At 44.2% G+C, this 19,848-nt stretch overlaps 1 protein-coding gene across 1 annotated transcript in view; it reads right to left on the minus strand.

Annotated features, from left to right (window-relative positions):
* Positions 1-18,623, minus strand: part of MEGF9 (multiple EGF like domains 9) — an 80,319-nt gene extending 61,696 nt beyond the window's left edge. The window contains exon 1 of the mRNA XM_060757313.2: positions 17,674-18,623. Within this exon, the coding sequence (XP_060613296.2) occupies positions 17,674-18,016 (343 nt within the window). The 5' untranslated portion in view covers positions 18,017-18,623. The remainder of the gene's footprint in view (positions 1-17,673) is intronic.
* Positions 18,624-19,848: the final 1,225 nt, after the last annotated feature.

A 19,848-nucleotide genomic window follows, 5' to 3' on the forward strand; every position in this document is an offset into this window, starting at 1 on the left:
CTTCTGGGACGCCTCGCGGGAATGGGTCTCGGAGGTACTGCTCTGCAGTGGCTCCGGTCATTCCTCGAGGGTCGGTCTCAGAAGGTGTCACTGGGGGACTCCTGTTCTACCCCACAACCTTTGTTTTGTGGGGTTCCTCAGGGTTCAATACTGTCCCCCATGTTGTTTAACATCTACATGAAGCCGCTGGGCGAGATCATCCGGAGTTTCGGGGTGCGGTGTCATCTGTACGCAGATGATGTCCAGCTCTGTCACTCCTTCCCACCCGCTACTAAGGAGGCTGTCGAGGTCCTGAACCGGTGCTTGGCCGCTGTGACGGTCTGGATGGGGGCGAACAAATTGAAATTGAATCCAGACAAGACAGAGGTACTCCTGGTCAGTCGCAGGGCCGAACAGGGTATAGGGTTACAGCCTGTGTTAGACGGGGTCGCACTCCCCCTGAAGACACAGGTTCGCAGTTTGGGTGTGATCCTGGACTCATCGCTGAGCCTGGATCCCCAGGTTTCGGCGGTGACCAGGGGAGCATTCGCACAGTTAAGACTCGTGCGCCAACTGCGACCGTACCTTGGGAAGTCTGACTTGGCCACGGTAGTCCACGCTCTGGTTACATCCCGCCTTGACTACTGCAACGCTCTCTACGTGGGGTTGCCTTTGAAGACGGCCCGGAAGCTCCAATTAGTCCAACGGGCGGCAGCCATGGTATTAACAGGAGCAGGGCGCAGGGAGCATACAACTCCTCTGCTGTACCAGCTCCACTGGCTACCGATTAGCTACCGAGCCCAATTCAAAGTGCTGGCTTTGACCTTTAAAGCCCTAAACGGTTCTGGCCCTACATACCTATCCGAACGTATCTCGGCCTATCAGCCCACCAGGACCCTAAGATCTTCGGGAGAGGCCCTTCTCTCCATCCCGCCTGCTTCACAAGTGCGGCTTGCGGGAACGAGAGATAGGGCCTTTTCTGTGGTGGCCCCCCGGCTTTGGAATGCCCTCCCTACTGAAATAAGATCAGCCACCTCGCTAATGGCATTTCGGAAAAAACTGAAAACTTGGATGTTCGAGCAAGTTTTCAACTAATTCCGATGTGATGATGTTTTGATCATGGACTAGCAATCAAGGATAACGAATTGGATTACGACTTTAACTATGAGATGTTCCGGTCTGTATTGGTGGCCCAATACTATGTATGTATATGTATGTATTTTTATATTTTATTTTATATTTTTAAAGTGAATATTGTATTTTTAAATATGTTGTAAACCGCAATGAGTCGCCGCACAGGCTGAGATATTAGCGGTATACAAGTGTACTAAATAAATAAATAAATAAATAAATATTTTAGTGCCAAAAATAGAGGTTTAAGGATGACCCCTGGCAAGGTCATTAAGCCTGATGGATGAAAGGACAATAATAAAAGACCTAATTGAAGAAATGAGGAAAATATGCACAAACCCACTTTTCAAGGCAGCATCCTCAACCTGAGATCCTTCCTTTTCACCCTGAGCATTGGAGAAGACGGCTCTGTGTTGTCATTTCTGCTATGTGGTGAATCTACAACAAATCTGTAAGCTTTCTTGGAGAATTTGCCTTTGTTTTTCTCTAAGGATGTGGCTTGCCCAACACGACCGAGAGCGTTTCCATGAGCGAGGATTCAAACCCTGGACTCCAGGGTCATAACCGTACACCCAAATGCTCAATACTAGCAGATTTTAGTTTAATGCTCCTACTACCAATAGCTAAGCTTTAGGAGACCATTGCAACCTTCTAGAAGCTGGGATCTCTGAGATCTTGGTGGCCAATGGGGAAAGGGACATGGGCATCTATGTGGCAGCAGGGCCAGAATTTCGACAATCCTAAGGAACTGCTAATGGAAAATTGTGGAGACAACAAGCACAGTGAAGAAGAAGTCCAGACACAAACAAACAGAGATGGCACCTATTAAATAAACCAACCTGCCTACATTCCACACTGGCTGACTTTCGCAAGCGGAACAGGACTTTCAGCGTCCCTTCAAACAGATGACTTACTAGATCAACCCGGAGAGATGACCAGCAAAGGCTTAAATGTGCCACAGGTCAACAATTTAGCTAGCCTTTCAGGTGAAGCCTGGGCCCAGAGCTTGGAAAGGCCGGCTAGAATTTCCCCAGCGATCACACTGAGCAACACTTTTCATAAACATAGCTTTTATATACGAGGGTTGAATGAAAAGTAATGCCTCCACCTTCATTACTTGGGTTTGGGTGGTAATATTTTAATAAATCAAACGTACCCATTGTGCTTCAGATAGCCAAGCAATGAAATAATGTGACCCACACATTCTTGTGAAATGCCGATTATGCTTGAAATTTCTCTCTGAGTGATACAATGATCGTCCTGAATCCATCTGTCAATCTTTTGCTTGTGAAACACAGTGGTTGCGGTCACAGGATTTCCAACATTTTGTTTGTAACGCAAGTCAGATGTTCCCACCTCAACATCTTTAAACTTACTCACCCAACGGCGCACAATTCTCACATAAACACAATCACCATAAACAGCTTGCATTCTCTGATGAATCTCCTTTGAGGTGACACCTTCTGCTGTCAAGAATTAAATGATTATGTATTGTCGAAGGCTTACAAAAACCTACAACTACCCAATTCAATGACTGCACGTTGCTTAAGTCGCATTGACCAACCATCTGCGCAGGGTTCCATATTTTGCACTTTAACAACACAAGAGTTCAATGCTAAGGCTTCCTACCAAAATGGAACTGTAGAGGAGAGTCTCCTGAACAAGCCAGTACCTGCTGCATACCAGTAGTGCCATCTGTTGAGGAGTTATGAAGGTGGAGGCATTACTTTTCATTCCACCCTTGTACTTGCTTAAATCCACTTGGGAGTGTCCTGTTCTGTTTGATAAACATACTGAAAAGAATCAAAGCTAGGATTTATGAAGGTAAGGTGATTGCTGGGTGTATCCAAGGGCACCAGTACCTCTGACCTATATATCGACAGCATCTGAGATTGTTATGAAGCCCAAACAGTTCAGTTTCCACTTTCTTTCGTCAATATATTATGCCAGAAGGGACATCATTCACCTGGAGATATCAACTTAAATGCCAAACCCTTTCCATTGAGAAAGCTAGCATGATGTAGTGCAGTGTTTCTCAACCTGGGGGTCGGGACCCCTGGAGGGGTCATGAAGGGGTGTCAGAGGGGTCACAGTATTTTCTGTTGCTCATGAGTGTTCTGTGTGGAAAGTTTGGCACAATTCTATCGTTGCTGGGGTTCAGAATGCTCTCTGATTGTAGGTGAACTAGAAATCCCAGCAACTACAACTTCCAAATGTCAAGGTCCAGTTTCCCCAAACTCCACCAGTGTTCACATTTCAGCATATTGAGTATTCCTGCCAAGTTTGGTCTAGATCTATCATTGTTTACGTCCACAGTGCTCTCTGGATATAGATGAACTACAGCTCCCAAACTCAAGGAGTTTGGGAGCCCACCAACATTTTCCAGTATTTTCTGTTGGTCCTGGGAGTTCTGTGTGCCACGTTTGGTTCAATTCCATTGTTAGTGGAGTTCAGAGTGCTCTTCGATTGTAGGTGAACTATAAATCCCAGCAAATAATACTCCCAAATGACAAAAATCCAACTCCCCCATCAACCCCAACAGCATTCAAATTTGGGCATATTAGGTATTTGTGCCAAATTTGGTCCAATGAATGAAAATACATCCTGCATGTCAGATATTTACACGATGATTCATAACAATAGCAAAATTACAGTTGTGAAGTAGCAACGAAAATAATTTGCTGATTGGGGGTCACCACAACATGAGGAAATGTATTAAGGGGTCACGGCATTAGGGGGGTTGAGAACCACTGATGTAGTGGTTTAGGTGTTGGACTCTAACTCTAGAGACCAGGGTTCATAAACCCACTGGGTGACCTTCAGCAAGTCACACTTTCTCAGTCTCAGAGGGAGGCCATGACCAACCTTTCCTGAACAAACCTTACCAAGAACAGTCTATGATTAGGGTTGCCATAAGCCAGAAAGGACATGAAGTCACTTAACAACAACAATCCCAAGTCCTATTTGCTCTGGCCAGAGTGAAGAGTGAGGGGGCTACAGTTGAAAACAGTTCCGTCTTGTCTCCTGTACTTTACTAATAATATAATATATTGTATATACATATAATATTTATAATATTATATTGTAATGCGATATAATACTACTAATAATAAAACAATATTATAATTATATATTTTATATTACATGTAATATTACTAATAATATTACAATATAATGGTGTAGTATAATATAGTAATATATAATATTAATATTGTGCTATGGTAATAATATAATGTATACAATAATATATATTACATTATAATATGTATATACATATATTATTTATAATATTATAATGTAATGCAATATAATACTACTAATAATAATATGATACTATCAGTCAGCCGGTCAGTCAATCAAGGTGGTCAGTTGAAACATTCACACCTAGCTCCAGCAGACAAGAGTTCTTTGTCCCACCCTGGTCATTCCACAGATATATAAACCCTTTTTCCTAGTTCCAACAGACCTCACTACCTCTGAGGATGCTTGCCATAGATGCAGGCGAAACGTCAGGAGAAATGCCTCTAGAACATGGCCATATAGCCCGAAAAAACCTACAACAACCCAATATGATACTATAATTATATATTTATATTACATGTAATATTACGAATAATATTACAATATAATGGTGTAGTACAATACAGTAATATATAATACTGATATTGTACTATGCTGATAATTTAATATATTGTATGTATATATATCTTGTAAGTTGCTCTAAGTCCCCTTCGGGATGAGAAGGGCAACATATAAATGTCATAAATAAATAAATAAATAAAATATTTCACAGCCCTTGTTGCAGTTGTGATCCTTCGAGTTGTTTCCGACCTATGGCAACCTTATCACAGGGTTTTAGGCAGGGATGAGAGTGTGTGACTCACTCACAGTCACTCATAGGTTTTCATGGCGAAGCAGAGAACCAAACCCAGTCTCCAGAGTGTAGTTTCTTCCTGAAAGATTCCTTCTACATAAGAGAGATTGTCAGGAATCTTCTACAGTTCAAAGGACATATTCTCAATCAGTTCCTATGGAAAATTACCCTCCCTAAAGGCAAGTCCTGGACAATCTCTGGCCCTCCTGATAATTTTTGACAGGATTGCAGTTCTTCGGGTTTCCTCACCACTGGCTATGGCTCTGCCTCATAGGATTTGCAATCTGTTGTTTCTCGCAGTCCATACAACAAGTTAAACCAATGGCACCTGAATCCCAGAAGACAAGTTCTAGGCCATGAAGAAGCATCTTGTAGTCCTCCAGACAGTGCTGGAAGCCAACTCCAGCCAGCTGCTAGCCAACAAGGGCAAAAGACAACAGACATCAGACAACTGAATCAATGTGGCACTTCTCACCCAGCAGGGTGACTAGATCAATTAAACTTGTCGCAATGATCTCCTGCCTTCGGGCAAATTAAGAAGAGGGAACAGCAGCGAGCCCCAACACAACCTTTTCAGGGCTGCACCCCATTCCACCAAATACGAACAATTCCCTGGAAGAGGGATTTTTTCAATACCAAACAGCCATGAGGCATGGATTCAAGAGGGTTCGGCCATCGCAATAAGCTGTGGTTGTTGTGATGGTAAACCTAAGACTTCATTTCGCTCGTTCAGTCCAGGAGTGAAGGGAAAGGTGTTTGTACCTTCAAGTTGACTTATGGACACCCCAGGAATCTTGGAGGTGTTTCTTAAGCAAGGAATAATCCATTTTGACATTTCCTCCCCCTGAAATAAAGCCTATAGCATCTCAGTAGTCTCCCATCCAAGCATTAACCACAGCTGATTCTCCTGAACTTCCAAGACAAGGCAGGATCTGGTGCGTTTGTGGTATTTAGACGGAGGGAAGTAGATAGCGATATATTAGAACATTTCCCTATCATTAGCAGGGATTTCTGGTGCTAAATGGTTTCATAACAGCAACAACATGATGACTCACACCCTCCCCATCCTAAATTGTGTTTTTCAAAGTGAAGAAAGTGGGGAGGAAACCAGGCATGCATTGATATTGAGGGGGAGGGAGCCCTCTGCATAAATCTGTTTTGATTTTCAAAACAAATTCCTGGCTCCACAAATCTCTGTAGAATCAACTAGAATAAATGCATGGGAGAATTTTAAGCAGAGTTTGAATGGTCATCTGTTGGGAGTGCTTGAATGGTGTCTCCTTGCATAGCAGTGGGGTGGACTAGGTGGGTCTTGTGGTCTATCCTAACTCTATGATTCGATGACTTTGACTTATGGTGACCCTATATATGACAACTTATATAGTCAGTTCTCCATATCCACATTGATCCAGCCAACCAAGGATTGAAAGACTTTTACTAAACAGCAAACCTTGATGTTTTCTGTGCACCAAGGACTACATTGGTGTGTCAGCATGCCCAGCTCTAGCCTCTCACCATTTCAGAGATCCTCACTCTCTCTGCAACATTCGTTGGTTCGCGTTGTTGTCTAATATATACCATTTCACTATTCCATCTATATAAATAAAAATATAATGTTTGTTTGTGGGATTAACATAACACAAAAACTACTTGGTGAATTGACACCAAATTTGGACACAATACACCTATTAGGCCAATGAATGACCATCACTCATAAAAACACCTTGATTTGGAGGAGTTGTAGTTCACCTATATCCAGAGAGCACTATGAACCCAAACACCGATGGATCTGGAGCAAACTTGGAATACATACTTGGTATGCCCAAATTTGATTACTGGAGGGGTTGGGGGGGGGGGGTGAACTTCCTTTCTGGGAGTTGTAGTTCACCCACAAGCAGAGAAAAAGTGACCTCCACTGATGATGGACCTGGACCAAACTTGGCACACACAAACTCCTTGAACAACTCAACCTACTGGAGTGGTTTGAGGGGACTGACTCACCATAGCGAGAGTTGTAGTTAACCCGACAGCCAGAGAGCAAAATGAACCCCACCAGTGATGCATTTGGAGCAAACTTGCCCAACATAACAAACTTTAAGTACTGAGGGAGTATCTTGGGGTTAACCTGGCATGATGTGAGTTGTAGTTCACCCACAACCTTATGCATTTAGTACAATTTAAAATGGACTCTTTCAAATAACCCGGGCAATGTCGGGTACCCAAGCTAATAATAATAATAATAATAATAATAATAATAATAATAACAGATCCCAAATGTAGACTCTGCAAGGAAGCAGATGAAACAATAGATCACATCCTCAGCTGCTGCAAGAAGATTGCACAGACAGACTACAAGCAGAGGCATAACACCGTTGCTCAGATGATTCATTGGAACTTGTGCCACAAATACCATCTGCCCGCGACAAAGAACTGGTGGGATCGCAAGCCAGAAAAAGTTACAGAGAATGAACACGCCAAACTCCTCTGGGACTTCCAGATTCAGAGTTTTGTAGCACAATACTCCTGACCTCACAATCGTGTCAAAAAAACAATGTATGAATCGTCGATGTCGCAATCACAGGTGACAGCAGGATTGAAGAGAAACAACTGGAAAAGCTGACACGATATGAGGATTTAAAAATAGAACTGCAAAGACTCTGGCACAAGCCAGTCAAGGGGGTCCCAGTGGTGATCGGCACACTGGGCACAGTGCCTAAAGACCTTGGCCTGCACTTAAACACAATTGGCACTGACAAAATTACTATCTGCCAGCTGCAGAAGGCCACCTTACTGGAATCTGCACACATTATTCACTGACAGTCCTAGACACTTTGGAAGTCTCTGACATGTGATCCAATACAACAGCCAGCAGAGAGTGTGCTGCGGACTCATCTTGTTGTGTTTATTATTATTATTATTATTATTATTATTATTATTATTATATTGTCTTTTTTTGGGGGGGTTCATGTTATCTCATGACATGCCCAAAGTACAATAACCTCAGTCGAGTCACCTTCACTTCTGGAATGGGTTCAATTTGCGATAAGATGCATCAATTCCTCTGTTTAGCTCTCCATAATAGCCATAAAAGTCTTCTCCAGACAGAATGATAAAGGAATGATGATGATGATGATGATGATGATTGAATCTCCCTAAATTGCTAACCATAGGATTTCACAAGTGGCCTCCATTGCAATTAAAATGGAATCAGACTGCATGCTAGTTTAGTACAAAACAAGGTCCCTGATGCCGGCTCATCCCTGTTTCGGCACAATGCACAAAGGCATGATGTCGTTATGATCCCTTGAGCAAAGAAGCATCCAGATTTCCTGGCACTTCCCTTGTTCTCCTCTTTTCGAGGAACGCCTACCACAATATATATATAAAACCTGCCATCTCTTTGGCTTCCGAACAAAAGTAAGATGTTCCTCTACCCATATGGCCCCTTGTAAGTGGGCCAACCCTCCCGAAAGGATTGCACAGAGTGAAATACATTCTCTGCTGCACACAGATGACTCAAAGATTGACTCTGCTTTTTCCTTAAAACACATACGCACAATATCTTTCTTCTTATCCAGGGAAGATTTTACATTAAAATCTAGCATATTGGGGAAAAGGTAAGACATTGACTGATCGGCGATTGATTTAATTTACCTTTTTGTTAAGTTGCACCAACCCTGTAATGGTCATATGGTCATGGAGGCTGAAAAATTGCTGTTTAGACAAGTATCCTTCAAAGTAATATGGACACTTGTCGTGTTTTTGTATGGCCCTGGGTTAAAGCAACATTTTAAAAGGTACTTGTTTGTTTGTGTCACTCAAATAATTTCTGGCTTACTTGAACCCTAAGAGAGCATAGCAGTTGAATCATTGGACTGACAGAAGAATGGCCTGCCTTAGAGGAGTGTGCTTGTTCCATAATGTTTAACATTTACACAAATGATCAGACACTGCCAGAAGGGATGGAGAGTTTCATGTATGCTGACGATTGTGCCATCACCACCCAAGCAGGGAGCTTTGAAATGGTAGAACCGAAGCTCTCCAAAGCTTTAGATGCTCTTACATTTACAGAAATGACCAGCCACTGCCAGAAGGGACAGAGAGTTTCATCTATGCTGACGATTGTGCCATCACCACCCAAGCAGGGAGCTTTGAAATGGTGGAACAGAAGTTCTCTGAAGCTTTAGGTGCTCTTACTGCCTATTACTGGGAAAACCAGCTCATTCCTCATCCATCTAAAACACAGACATGTGCTTTTCACCTTATGAGCAGACAAGCATCTCGAGCTCTGGGGATGACCTGGGAAGGAATCTCACTGGAGCATTGCAGCACACCCAAATACTCTGGACCGTGCTCTGACTTATAAGAAGCACTGCTTGACTATCAAGCAAAAAGTGGGTGCTAGAAATAATATAATATGAAAGCTGACTGGCACAACCTGAGGATCACAACCAGACACAGTGAAGACATCTGCCCTTGTGCTTTGCTATTCTGCTGCTGAATATGCAGGCCCAGTATGGAATACATCTCACCACATTAAAACAGTGAATGTGGTTCTTAATGAGATATGCTGTATTATCACAGGATGTCTATGCCCAACACCGCTGGAGATATTATACTGTTTAATCTGTATTGCACCGCCTGATATCCACAGTGGGGAAAGGACCACAGCATTGACATCTCCAGCCCATCCTCTGTTTGGATATCAGCCAGGAAGCCAATGCTTTAAATCAATAAATAGCTTCCTGAGATCTACAGAGATACTCATAGGAACTCCTCAGCAAGCAAAAGTCCAAAAGTGGCAGGCTAAAACCCAGAACCTCAATCAGAGGCTGGGACCGGATGAGAAACTCCCTCCTGGGCACACGGAAAACGGGGCAACTTGGAAGGCGCTCAACAGACTGCACAAGATGCAGAATCAATCTTAAGAAAGTGAAGTCCGCGACATGCGAGTGCGAAGAAGAGCAAACCACAGACCACTTACTATAATACAACCTGAGCCCTGCCACATACACAATGGAGGTCCTTCTTACTGCAACACCAGAGTTACTCCAAGTGGCCAGTTTCTGGTCAAAGGAAATCTAGTATAATGTCAAGGTATTACCTTTGTTTGTGGTTTTTCTATACATTATAACTATATTCCCAATTTGCTTCTAACATGATAAATAAATATTGGACTAATACTCGGAGAAACCAGGGTCCGAATCCCTGATCGTCCATGAAAAAACCCTTGAAGTCACACTCTCTCGTCCTCATAGGAAGGCAATGTGAAACTCCCTCTGAATGAACCTGCCCAAGAAAACCCCAAAGTGAATGCAAGTCAGAAATTATTTGAATGACACAACAAATAAACAAACAACAAAGGAACACATTCTAATCTTGCTTTACTAAGAAGATGCACAGCTTGTTCAGCCTCTTGGGGGTCAAGCTGCGTATAAGTAGCATCTCAAGTAAATAAAGAATTGTTTCCGAATCAGCTGTGCCCTCTCCTTGTGTTTGCTGCCATTCGCATACTCTTTGGCCACCTTGTTTGCTTGCATCAGCCCAGCTGCCCCAGTGAACCTGACCTTGGCCTTTACTGGGACGAAATCGACAGTCTCATCGCACAGGTAGCTTTGCTGACATTATCCGGTATTTGCTAAACACCTGCTGGGCTCCTTTAACTCAAGGGCAAACCTCCCGAACAACAACAAGAAGGCAGGATTCCCTTTTAGGAAGCAGTTGAGTATAGGATCTCATGCCAAAATAATAATAATGACAACAACAAAAACAAGAAATTATAATCTTATGAGCTGGTCCTTTGCAGTGGTGAGAGCAAGGGATTGGGGACTTGGCAAGAAGAATAAACACTTAGTCACAATACTCACTGAAGGTGCATCTACACTGTAATATTAATGCAGTTTGGCGCCACTCGAACTGCCGTGGCTCAATGCTCTAGAATCCTGGGAGTTGTAGCTTGACAAGGTCTTTAGCCTTCTCTGCCAAAGAGGGCAGAGAAGGCTAACCAAAATACAACTCCCACGATCCCATAGCATCTTACCAAACTACAACTCCCACGATCCCATAGCATCTTACCAAACTACAACTCCCACGATCCCACAGCATCTTACCAAACTACAACTCCCATGATCTTATAGTATCTCACCAAACTACAACTCCCACCATCCCATAGCATCTTACCAAACTACAATTCCCACGATCCCATAGCATCTCACCAAACAACTCCCACGATTCCGTAGCATCTCACCAAACTACAACTCCCACCATCCCATAGCATCTTACCAAACTACAATTCCCACAATCCCATAGCATCTTACCAAACTACAACTCCCATAATCTTATAGCATCTCACCAAACTACAACTCCCACAATCTTATAGCATCTCACCAAACTACAACTCCCACGATCCCGTAGCATCTCACCAAACTACAACTCCCACCATCCCATATCATTTCCCCAAACTACAACTCCCACAATCCCATAGCATCTCACCAAACTACAACTCCCACAATCCCATAGCATCTTATCGAACTACAACTCCCACGATTCCATAACATCTCACCAAACTACAACTCCGATGCCATAGCATCTCACCAAACTACAACTCCCACGATCCCATAGCATCTCACCAAACTACAACTCCTACGATCCCATAACATCTCACCAAACTACAACTCTCACGATCCCATAGCATCTCACCAATCTACAACTCCCACGATCCCATAGCATCTCACCAATCTACAACTCCCACGATCCCATAGCATCTTTCCAAACTACAACTCCCATGATTACATAGCATCTTACCTAACTACAACTCCCACAATCTCATAACATCGAGGTATGGCAGTTCAAGGGGTGTCAAACACCAAGAAATTACAGTCTTAGCACCCAAGATCATATATAGATGTGGTTGCCTTCAAGTTGGCTATCAGCTTATGGTAATATTTATTTAATAAGGTCTTCTTAGGTAAGGAAAGCTCAGAGGAGGTTTTGCCAGTTTCCTTCCTCGGAAATATGACCTCCAGCACCTAATATTCATTGGCAGTCTCCCATCCAAGGACTAACCAGTGCTGACCCTGCTTAACTTCCAAGATCAGACAGGATCTGGTTCCTTTAAGTGTATCTAATACAGGTTAAACATCCCTTACCCTCAATTCTAAAATCCCAAACACTTCAACATTGTCCCCAACACACCTTTGCCTCCTGATAGTTCAAAGCCCACGAACTTTGTTTTCGAGCACAACATTATTATTGATGCTAAGCACATACAGTGTTTACAAAGCATCAATGCATTTTACATTTCAACTTGGGCCTTGACTCCCAAGATATCTCATGATGTACGCATATGCACACAAAACCTCTACTATATCTATTTCTACATATTTATCTCTATATATAAGAAGTGAAAATATGTATCCACAGACCGGCTCCTGCTTCCACAAACAGCTCTAACTCACAGTGCTGAGGAGCCACCAAAAGCATTCCCTCCAATGACATTTCAGGTTATAGCGAGCGCCATGAACATGTAGCCCAACCCCTTCAATGTCCTCCCCAAACACCACCCAAGGAATACTTTCATTCAGGGACCATTTTGTGCTAGATTTTACATGTTTCCTCCACCAGAGTCACCCCAGTGTTTCTGACTCTCTCCATTGGTGTGGAATTTGCATGATCCTGCCCACTGCCTCTCCCTTAACCCTTTCCTACTCTTTTCAACTCTGTCTGCACAACAAACAGAGCAGAACTCATCAGCAACTAAACATATTGGAGGAGTTTGGGGGATTGACTCCATATGATGGAAGTTGTAGTTCATCCCGCATCAAGTCAGAGCACTGTGACCTTCACTGAGAGTGGACCTGGACCACATTTGGCACACAGAACCCCCATGAACAAAGGAGAGAAAAAAGAAAATTCCATCCTAATTTTTTTGTATTTCCTCCACCACAGACACCCCAGTGTTTCTTACTCTGCACTATGGATTTTGCATGACCCCACCCACTTCCTTTCCCTTAACCCTTTTTTATTTTTTCCATGGCACACAGCAAACAGGCACTGATCAGCAACTGAACATACTGGAGGACTTTGGGAGACTGACTCCTCATGATGGAAGTTGTAGTTCACCCCGCAGCAAGTCAGAGCACTGTGAACCCCACTGACAGTGGACCTGGATCACATTTGGCACACAGAACCCCCATGAACAAAGGAGAAAAAATAAAAGAAAAATTCCATCCAAATTTTCTGTATTTCCATCCTAGATTTTCTGTATATCCCAGTATTACTTACTCTCTGCACTGGTGTTGATTTTGCATGACCCCACCCACTTCCTTTCCCTTAATCTTTTTCTATTCTTTTCTATGGTACACACCAAACAGGCACTGATCAGCAACTGAACATACCCAAGAGAAGGATTTCATATGGAGACAATTCCATTTCAGATTTTATGTGTTTCCTCCACCACAGGCATCCCAGTGTTCCTTACTCTCTGCACTGGTGTGGAATTTGCATGACCCCACCCACTTCCTTTCCCTTAACCTTTTTCTATTCTTTTCCATGGCACACAGCAAACAGGCATTGATCAGCAACTGAACATACTACAGAGGTTTGGGGCAAATTCACCTTGATTTACAACCATTGTAGGTACTGGGATTTATAGTTCTCCTGCAATCAAAGCGTACTCTGAACCCCAATGATGACCCTGGACCTAACTTGGCACACAGAACCACCATGACGAATTGAAAATACTGGAGGGATTTGAGGGGGAACTGACCTTCATTTCTGGAAGTTGTAGTTCACATTCATTCAAGAGACACCGTGACCACCATCAATGACAGAAGTGGACCAAACTTGGCACACAGAACCCCCATGACCAACTGAACCCACTGAAGGGATTTGAGGAGACTGACCCATCATGGTGGGAGCTGTAGTTTACCTTCAGCCAAAGATTACCCTGAACCCAATGATACATCTACAGCAAACTTGCCCAACATGACAAACTTTAACTACTGATGGAGTTTCAGGGGTGAACCTGGCATGATGTGAGTTGTAGTTCAACATTCGCATTTTGTAAAATAAAAAATGACTTTTTCAATCAACCTGGGCAACACACAAATAAAAGGCAATGACAATCAATAGGGAATATATAACATGTGATGATTTATCCTCAGGCTGCATGATCAGAAAAGCCTGGCAAAGTCAGTGTTAACAACTGGGAGCACTAATCCAGAGAAAAGGAATAAGAATAAGGAATAAAGAAGGGAATCAAATTAAAATTTGCACACACCAATACGGATATCAGGGATTATGGATATGAATATTCAAAGGGCACCTCCACCCACTTGCTTCCTCTTTCTGGATGAAAGCCCTCCAGAGAGACAAGTGGGATATAAATAAAGATTTATTATTATTATTATTATTATTATTATTCTGACAAAAAACCACAGTATGTCACAGCAAACGAGATCTATATGCTGGATTTCGTATCACAAAATCACAAGTCAAACACTTCCCAAGTGTTTAGGACTGTGTGATGTATTATTATTATTATTATTATTATTATTATTGGTATATGTGTGTGTGTGTATTTGGCTGGAGTTGCACTTTAAAAGGCCCCTGTTCTGACTTACATACAAATTCAACTTATGAACACACCTCCTGAACCTATCTTGTTTGTAACTTGGGGAATGGCCTATGTATCCAAAAGGTGCATATTTGGCTAGAGTTCCACTTTAAAATGCCCATTCTGACTTATGTACAGATTCAACTTACGAACAAATCTCCCATTTCTCCATTAGGGAAAAAAGTAGGATATAAATAAAGATTTATTATAGAATCATAGAGTTAGAAGAGACCTCATAGGCCACCCTGTAACATTATTATTATTACTATTATTATATGTGTATACATGTGTGTGTTTGGCTAGAGTTCTACTTTAAAAGGTCCCTATTCCGACTTACGCACAAATCCAACTTATAAACTGACCTTGTTTGTAACTTGGAGACTGCCTGCCTAAGTATCCCAAGGGTGCATATTTGGCTGGAGTTCCACTTCAAAAGGCCCCTATTCCGACTTACATACAGACTCGACTTATGAATCGACCTTGTACGTAACCTGGAGACCACCTGCCTAGGTATCCAAAGGGTTTGGATTGGGTTGAAGTTCCACTGAAAAAGGGCCCCATACACATTTAACTTATGAATCAACTTTGTTCAAAACTTGGGGGATGCCTATATAACCAAAGGGTGTGTATTTAGATGGAGTTCCCCTTTTAAAGACCCCTGTTCTGACTGATGTACAAATTCAACTTATGAACAAACCTCCTGAACCGATCTTGTTTGTAACTTGGGGACTCCCTACAAAACAGTCGACTGCAATATCAGTAATTGAACTTTCATATACGTATGGATGTGGTGGGGGTGTGTGTATGTATGTATATATATGTGTGTATATTTGGCTGGAGTTCCACCTCAAAAGGCCCCTGTTCTGACTTACATACACATCCGACTTACGAACTGACCTTGATCATAACTCGAGAACTGCCTGTCTATGTATCTAAAGGGGACCCTACAAAACAATCAACTGCAGTATCAGTAATTGAGCTACCATGTGTGTGTGTGTGTGTGGGTGGGTGGAATTCCACCTTAAAAGGCCCCTGTTCCGAGTTACGTACACATCCGACTAATGAAACGACCTTGTTCGTAACTCTAGGAGTGCCTGTCTATGTATCTAAAGGGGACTCTACAAAACAGTCGAATGCAATGTCAGTAATTGAGCTACTATGTGTGTGTGTGTGTGGGGGGGGGGGGTTCTATGTATGTATGTGTGTGTGTATTTGGCTGGAGTTCCACCTTAAAAGTCTTACATACACATCCGACTTACAAACCGACATTGTTCATAACTTGGGGGCTACCTGTGTATGTATCTAGGGTGGCCTCTACAGAACAGTTGACTCCAATGTCAGTAATTGAGCTACCATATGTGTGTGTGTGTGTGTGGGGGGGGGTGGTCTATGTATGTATGTGTGTATTTGGCTGGAGTTCCACCTTAAAAGGTCCCTGTTCTGAGTTAAATATACATCCAATTTACAAACTGACCTTGTTCATAACTCGGGGGCAACCTGTCTATGTATCTAAAGGGGACCCTACAAAACAGTCACCTGTAATAACAGTAATTGAGCTACCATGTGTGTGTGTGTATTTGGCTGGAGTTCCAACTTAAAAGGCCCCTGTTCCTACTTACGTACACATCCAACTTACAAACCGGCCTTGTTCATAACTCGGGAGCTACCTGTCTATGTATCTAAAGCGGACTCTACAAAACAGTCGAATGCAGTATCAGTAATTGAGCTACCATATGTGTTTGGGTGTGTGTATCTAGGGTTTTTTTGTTTGGTTTTTTTTTTTTTTTTTTTTTTTTGTCGTGTCAGGAGCAACCGTTCCTGTTGTGAGAGAATTGGCCGTCTGCAAGGACGTTGCCCAGGGGACACTTGGATGATTTTTGTATGTATCTAGGTAGAGTTCCACCTTTAAAGGCCCGTGTTTTGACTTACGTACAAATCTGACTTACGAACCGACCTTTTCATAACTCGGGGGCTACCTGTGTAGGTATCTAGTGGGGCCTCTACAGAACAGTTGACTGCCTTGTCAGTAATTGAGCTACCATATGTATTTGACTTTTTTTTTTGTCGTGTCAGGAGCGATTTGAGAAACTGCAAGTCGCTTCTGGTGTGAGAGAATTGGCCGTCTGCAAAGACGTTGCCCAGGGGACGCCCGGATGATTTTGATGTTTCTATCATTCTTGTGGGAGGCTTCTCTCATGTCCCCGCATGAGGAGCTGGAGCTGATAGAGGGAGCTCATCCGCCTCTCCCCAGATTCGAACCTGTGACCTGTCAGTCTTCAGTCCTGCTGGCACAGGGGTTTAACCCACTGCGCCACCGGGGGCTCCATATGTATTTGACTGCCCAGGGGACACTTGGATGATTTTTGTATGTATCTAGGTAGAGTTCCACCTTTAAAGGCCCGTGTTCCGACTTACGTACAAATCTGACTTACGAACCGACCTTTTCATAACTCGGGGGCTACCTGTGTAGGTATCTAGTGGGGCCTCTACAGAACAGTTGACTGCCTTGTCAGTAATTGAGCTACCATATGTATTTGACTTTTTTTTTTGTCGTGTCAGGAGCGATTTGAGAAACTGCAAGTCGCTTCTGGTGTGAGAGAATTGGCCGTCTGCAAAGACGTTGCCCAGGGGACGCCCGGATGATTTTGATGTTTCTATCATTCTTGTGGGAGGCTTCTCTCATGTCCCCGCATGAGGAGCTGGAGCTGATAGAGGGAGCTCATCCGCCTCTCCTCAGATTCGAACCTGTGACCTGTCAGTCTTCAGTCCTGCTGGCACAGGGGTTTAACCCACTGCGCCACTGGGGGCTCCATATGTATTTGACTGCCCAGGGGACACTTGGATGATTTTTGTATGTATCTAGGTAGAGTTCCACCTTTAAAGGCCCGTGTTCCGACTTACGTACAAATCCGACTTACGAACCGACCTTGTTCGTAACTCGAGGACTGCCTTCCCTATGTCTCCGAAGGGGCTCTACAATGGGTGTACCCCCAAACTCAAAGCATGCAACCTTTCAACGAGAATGTCATTGACGCAAGCCCCTCTTAAGTCTCTGCCTGGAATAGGCACTCACCTGTCCCGCTGTGGACCAAGGGCTCTTCCTCCTCCTCTTCTTCTTCGTGGGGAGGAGAGGGGGTTGAGGGCGTGGGGGGTTGAGGCGAGGAAGGCTCTCCTTTCTCTTCCTCCTCTTCTTCTTCCTCGGGCTTGGTGGGTCCAGGGGTGGCGGTGGGGGAGGGCTGGGCTTGGGGGCCCGGGTCTTGGGTGGGAGGCCCCGCAGGGGAAGGCGAAGGGCTGCTCCAAGGGGTCGCCTCCGAGCCGGAGCCCCTCGCCAAGCCCAGGAGGAGGAGGAAGAAGAGGAGGAAGAGGAGGAGGAGGAAGGCGAGCTGCTCCCTTCCCCGGCGGCCAGGAGTCCTCATGGCGAGGGGCGAGAGGAAGGGTCCTCCACCCGGCCCCCGCCGCCCTCCATCGGGGCCTATGGGGCGAGCATCCCTCCAGGGGCAGAGCCAAGCCTTCCTCTCTTCCTTCCTCTTCCTCTTCCTCCTCCTCCTCCTTTTATGCGGCGCCTCTAAGGAGAGAGGGCCACCGAGGGGAACCTGGCATCTTTGTATCTCTATGTATCTATCTCTAGGTATTATTTACCTATCTTTGTATCTATCTGTATCTATTGGTCTTCTTTTCTTTCCCCTCTCTTTCTTCCTTCCTTCTGTCTCTCTTTTTCCTCCCTCTCTTCCTCCTGCTTTCTCTCCTTTCCTTGTCTTTCCTCCTTTCCTTCTGTCTTTGCCTTCCTTTCCTCCCTCTTTCCTCCTTTCTTTCTCCTTCTTCCTCTCCTTTGGTCTTTGCCTTCCTTTCCTCCTTTCTCTCTTTTTCCTCCCTCTCTTCCTCTCTCTCCCTTTCTTTTCCTCCTCTCCTCCCCCTTCTCTTGTTTCCTTCGCCTCCTCTTCCTCCTCCTTCAGTGAAAGGAGGGAATGAAGGAAGGAGGGAGGGAGGGAAAAGGGGAGAGAGAGAGAGAGAAAGAAAGAAAGGAGGGAGGGAAAAGAGAGCGACGCCTCGCCCAGCCAATAGGAAGCCCAGCCGGGCCCACGTGCGGACTGGCGCCCCTTCCAGCCAATGACAAGGCAGGGCTCTCTTTGTGCTCGCCCTCCATCCAGAGATATTGAGAGAGAGGTGCGCCCAGGTTGGGAGATGGAGGAAACAAAAGAAGGAGGAAGAAGAAGGGGGAAAGGCACTCTGTGCATGGACAGGAGCCAACAAGGTTTGCCTTGTGGCACCAGGGCATTGTGTTGCACACAAAGGGGGCCACTAAGCACGCAAACGTAGTGTCTACAAGCATCACCTGCTGGCCTCCAAATGTTTGGAGACCAGCAAAGATTGGCATAATGTTCCAACACTGGAGACAGAGGGATTCTGGAGACCAGGCTTCGAATCCCTGTTCTGCAATGCCAGAAATACACCTTAATGATGTAACATTAGAAAATGTTGACCATTTCCACTCCTTTAGCAGCCACCTCTCCTCAAAAATTAACATTGACACTGAAATACAACATTCGCCTGAGCTCTGCAAGTGCAGCATTTTTCCAAATGAAGCAGAGAGTGTTTGAGGACCGGGACATCAGAAGGGATACCAAGGTGCTTGTTTATAAAGCCATTGTCCTCCCAACCCTGCTATATGCCTGTGAAACGTGGACTGTCTACAGACGTCACATCCAACTCCTGGAACAATTCCATCAGGCCCTCCAAAGGGGGAAATCACTCTGTGCATGGACAGAGGCCAACAAGGTTTGCCTTATGGCACCAAGGCATTGTGTTACACACAAAGAGGGCCACTAAGCACACAAACGTAGTGTCTGCAAGCATCACCTGCCGGTCTCCAAATGTTTGGAGAGGAGCAAATGTTCCGACACTGGAGACAGTGGGACTAAGTGTGACCACGCTTCAAATCCCTGTTCTGCAATCCCAGAAATAGAATCATAGAATCAAAGAGTTGGAAGAGACCTCATGGGCCATCCAGTCCAACCCCCTGCCAAGGAGCAGGAATATTGCATTCAAATCACCCGACAGATGGCCATCCAGCTTAATGGTGTAACATTAGAAAACGTCGACCATTTCCGCTACCTTGGCAACCACCTCTCCACAAAAGTCAACATTGACACTTAAATACACTACCAGAGCTCTGCGAGTGCAGCATTTTCCAAATGAAGCAGAGAGTGTTTAAGGACTGGAACATCCATAGGGAGACCAAGGGGCTTGT

This window comes from Anolis sagrei, chromosome 11, assembly GCF_037176765.1.
Source record: "Anolis sagrei isolate rAnoSag1 chromosome 11, rAnoSag1.mat, whole genome shotgun sequence".
NCBI classification, from domain to species: domain Eukaryota; kingdom Metazoa; phylum Chordata; class Lepidosauria; order Squamata; family Dactyloidae; genus Anolis; species Anolis sagrei.